The sequence below is a fragment of the Alligator sinensis genome, unplaced genomic scaffold, assembly GCF_000455745.1.
Source record: "Alligator sinensis unplaced genomic scaffold, ASM45574v1 scaffold280_1, whole genome shotgun sequence".
Taxonomy (NCBI): domain Eukaryota; kingdom Metazoa; phylum Chordata; order Crocodylia; family Alligatoridae; genus Alligator; species Alligator sinensis.
This window is the reverse complement of record NW_005841835.1, coordinates 20084-23092: the sequence shown is the minus strand read 5'-3', so window position 1 is coordinate 23092 and position 3009 is coordinate 20084. Positions and strand designations below refer to the sequence as shown.

General features: G+C 46.0%; 1 protein-coding gene across 1 annotated transcript in view; it reads left to right on the top strand.

The window, feature by feature from the left end:
* LRRC74A (leucine rich repeat containing 74A) overlaps window positions 1-3009 on the top strand; it is a 41183-nt gene that overhangs the window by 20387 nt on the left and 17787 nt on the right. Inside the window, exons 2-3 of the mRNA XM_014518847.2 lie at window positions 749-862; window positions 2244-2419. Of these exons, the coding sequence (XP_014374333.2) occupies window positions 749-862; window positions 2244-2419 (290 nt within the window). The remainder of the gene's footprint in view (window positions 1-748; window positions 863-2243; window positions 2420-3009) is intronic.

Here is a 3009-nt window from a genome sequence, read left to right as displayed (position 1 = left end):
CCCCCCCATGTCAGCCAGCTTAGAGTGTGAGACCATTATTCTGGGTGACTTGCATCATTTGATTTCCCCTGAACTACAGTTTTCCAATCTCTTTTTCTCTCTAATTGTAAAATAAATTATGAATTGTAGGTGAAAGAATCTGTCTCACATCCAGTGGGATCTGGTTACAACTCTTGCTCCTCAGTTACAACTCAATCCTGGTATGCAGTGGCATTCAAACCATTCCTTTGCTGCCATCTATGTAGAGCACCACAAAGGACTGATAGAAAAGGCAGCTGGCAGACTGTTAGTCAGTGCTTGGGAAGCTATCCAGGAAGGAAGAGGTTCTGGCATAAAGGAAGGAGCAGGATGCACCAAGAAAATCTGATTGCCAGTACCTGGTAATTTCTGAAATCAGGGAGAGTGAAGAGAGGTGACCACAAAGTAAGTTACCAGCATGAGAAAAAATAATCCTCCCCAGGCCTGGGCTGCAGGCTTACTGGTGTTAGCTCTGACAGATACCATGTCCACGCATCTCTAACAGCTGAAGGAAGATTCCCCATACACCAGTGACAGCTTCCAAGTGAACAGAATGCAAAGCGGAGCAATGGATAGCCAGGTGGAATGAGGAATGAAAGAGCCTAAAACAATTTTAAAGGAGTCATGGGATTCAGGGAGGAGAGGAAGGTTCTTGCTACTGTGCATGGAGGTGTACTGTATATACTTGGGGTTTGCATTCACAAAATGAAACATTTCTTTTTCATTTCAGACCAAAATGAGATGTCTGAGGGCAGCCTGGAATCACTGTTGCTTGCTGAGCCCTCTGATAGCCTGTCAGAGAAGACCAGAGCAGATAGCTCTGACACAGACCTTGAGATCGAAGGTGAGCGTCTGCTAGCCAGGCTTCCATACAAACTCTTCCCTTTCCCTCCAGTACAGTACCTACTAACAGGTTATATAAAACAGGGGACAAAGGACATGCCCCTAGCTAGAATCCTAGCATCCCTACCTTTTCTAGCAGCTGGGGAAGAACTTTGCCAAGACTAGGTTTTTCGGGGGGGTGGGCTTTTCTCTTTTCTATCAGCCTGTGGCTGGCAAGCATAACCCTGTATCCACTTAGTGTCTGGCTAATCAAACCTTGCTCACATTTTTATATATGGCAGCTCAGGACTGGTACATGTTATGTGTATTATAAACCAAAAGGACAAAGAAAGAAAATTAAAAACCAAAAGAATGCAAATAAAATGGGGCATTTTGAGAGAGGCCTCAAATGTCACAGACAAAAGGGCTTTACGTAGAGTGGAATTTGTGCTGAGGTCAAACTATTACATGAATGCAGCAATGCTAGAAAACAGCCTATAAGTAGTGGGTGTGAGAGAGAGTCCAAATGACAGGTTCTTATGGAAATACAGCCACCAGCTGCATCCTGCAGTTTCCCTGCAGCTGTATCAACAATATCCAGTGGCCAAGATGATGAGGATACAGGGATTCTTCCCGCTGTTTGTAAGCCAAAGTGCTTTGGGCTGCCCAGCCTCCTCTGTCCCCATCAGCCACAGGCTTCAATTAAGATAAATAAAAGCTTTCTTGCCTGATGTCAGAAGTGCTCAGTTAGACTGGGAATGGGTTAGCCACATTCCAGGCTGTTGAGGTAAAATGGATACAACCTAAGCACGTCTCTAACAGTGAAACTTGAAACGTGGGGAGGCGGGGGACAGGCGTACATAAGTACTATGGGATCCCAGGAAAGGGACAGGATGTTTTCCCAGACAGCAGTTTGGCTAGCAGAGATCCTGTTGTCAATCTGTTGTATTCTGCTTGCCCCCAGTGCGACTCAAAGTTAGATCTCGTCCAATTACAAAACACTCAGTCCATGAATGTAGTCTGGCCTGTTGACTGAAGACTCGAGTTTAGTCAGATATCTAGAAACACAGGGAGGGAGGTTCTCATGAACATAAAAAGGACCAGTTTTGAGTAGAGGTGGCTGCTTTGACCCCTGCAGGCCTGGTGGATTCTGGGCTGCCTTTGTCTGAGCTTCCCACCTGACTCTAATTTTGCTTTGTAGCAGCAAGGGTCTCCACAAATTGCAAGGCCAGTTCTCAGCTGAGGATGGCTAGGGTTACACCTTCCAACTCTTCCACAATAATGTCCCTCTGAACCCATTAAGAATCAATGGTTCCCTCTGCAAGTGAGGAATCAACCCCAGAGATGGATAAGGAGTAAGGGGATATTGAGTGCACACCTCATTGGGCCCCTTTTCTCTGTAGATGCCGAGAGGTCTTTTGGCACCATACAGGGTGCAGAGCTGTATCTGGAAGCTTGCAAGCTGGTGGGTGTGGTGCCCACCTCGTACTTTCTTCGGAACATAGAGGAGCCCTATATTAACCTGAATCATCATGGTCTAGGACCCAAGGGTACCAAAGCCATTGCCATCGCCCTGGTGGTGAGTACATAGCAAGATGAAGCTACTGGTGGCAGACTAGAAAGCAACAGGCACTCTGGGCCATGTGCAATTTTGGAAGCTAATATTGAGTATGTGTGGCCCTAACCCTGGGTCTCAAATAACAGACCCAGCACAACAGTAACCATATGAAAGCAGCGTTCTCCCTGCCAGCTCTGCCAGTTTTGTCTGGTCACAGTTCCATTAGGTGTATTTCCTGCCAGTGCCTTCTTGCATATGGGGGGAGGTATACAGGGACTGTGTAACACTGAGGACACTGCCTACTTTGCTAACCTTCCAGCAATTTTCTCTCACTCTCTCCCTTTCTCTGAACTTGCAACAAAATATGGACCAGTTTGTGTACTGCTGAGCCACTGAAGGGCACTTTACAAGGTGGAGGATGGACAGCTAGTCCTAAATGTGTAAACCCATGAAGGGCTTTTGGGAGGGAGGAGGTTTCAAGCTCTGATGATTATAAGTAGAGTTTTCTTCTGACAAGTGTTTCATGCTCAGCTCCTGGGAGGGCCACATACTTCTGCACTTTCATCTTTTTGTTTTTAATATTTTTGTAATGAAGGTTTAAAAAGTCAAAC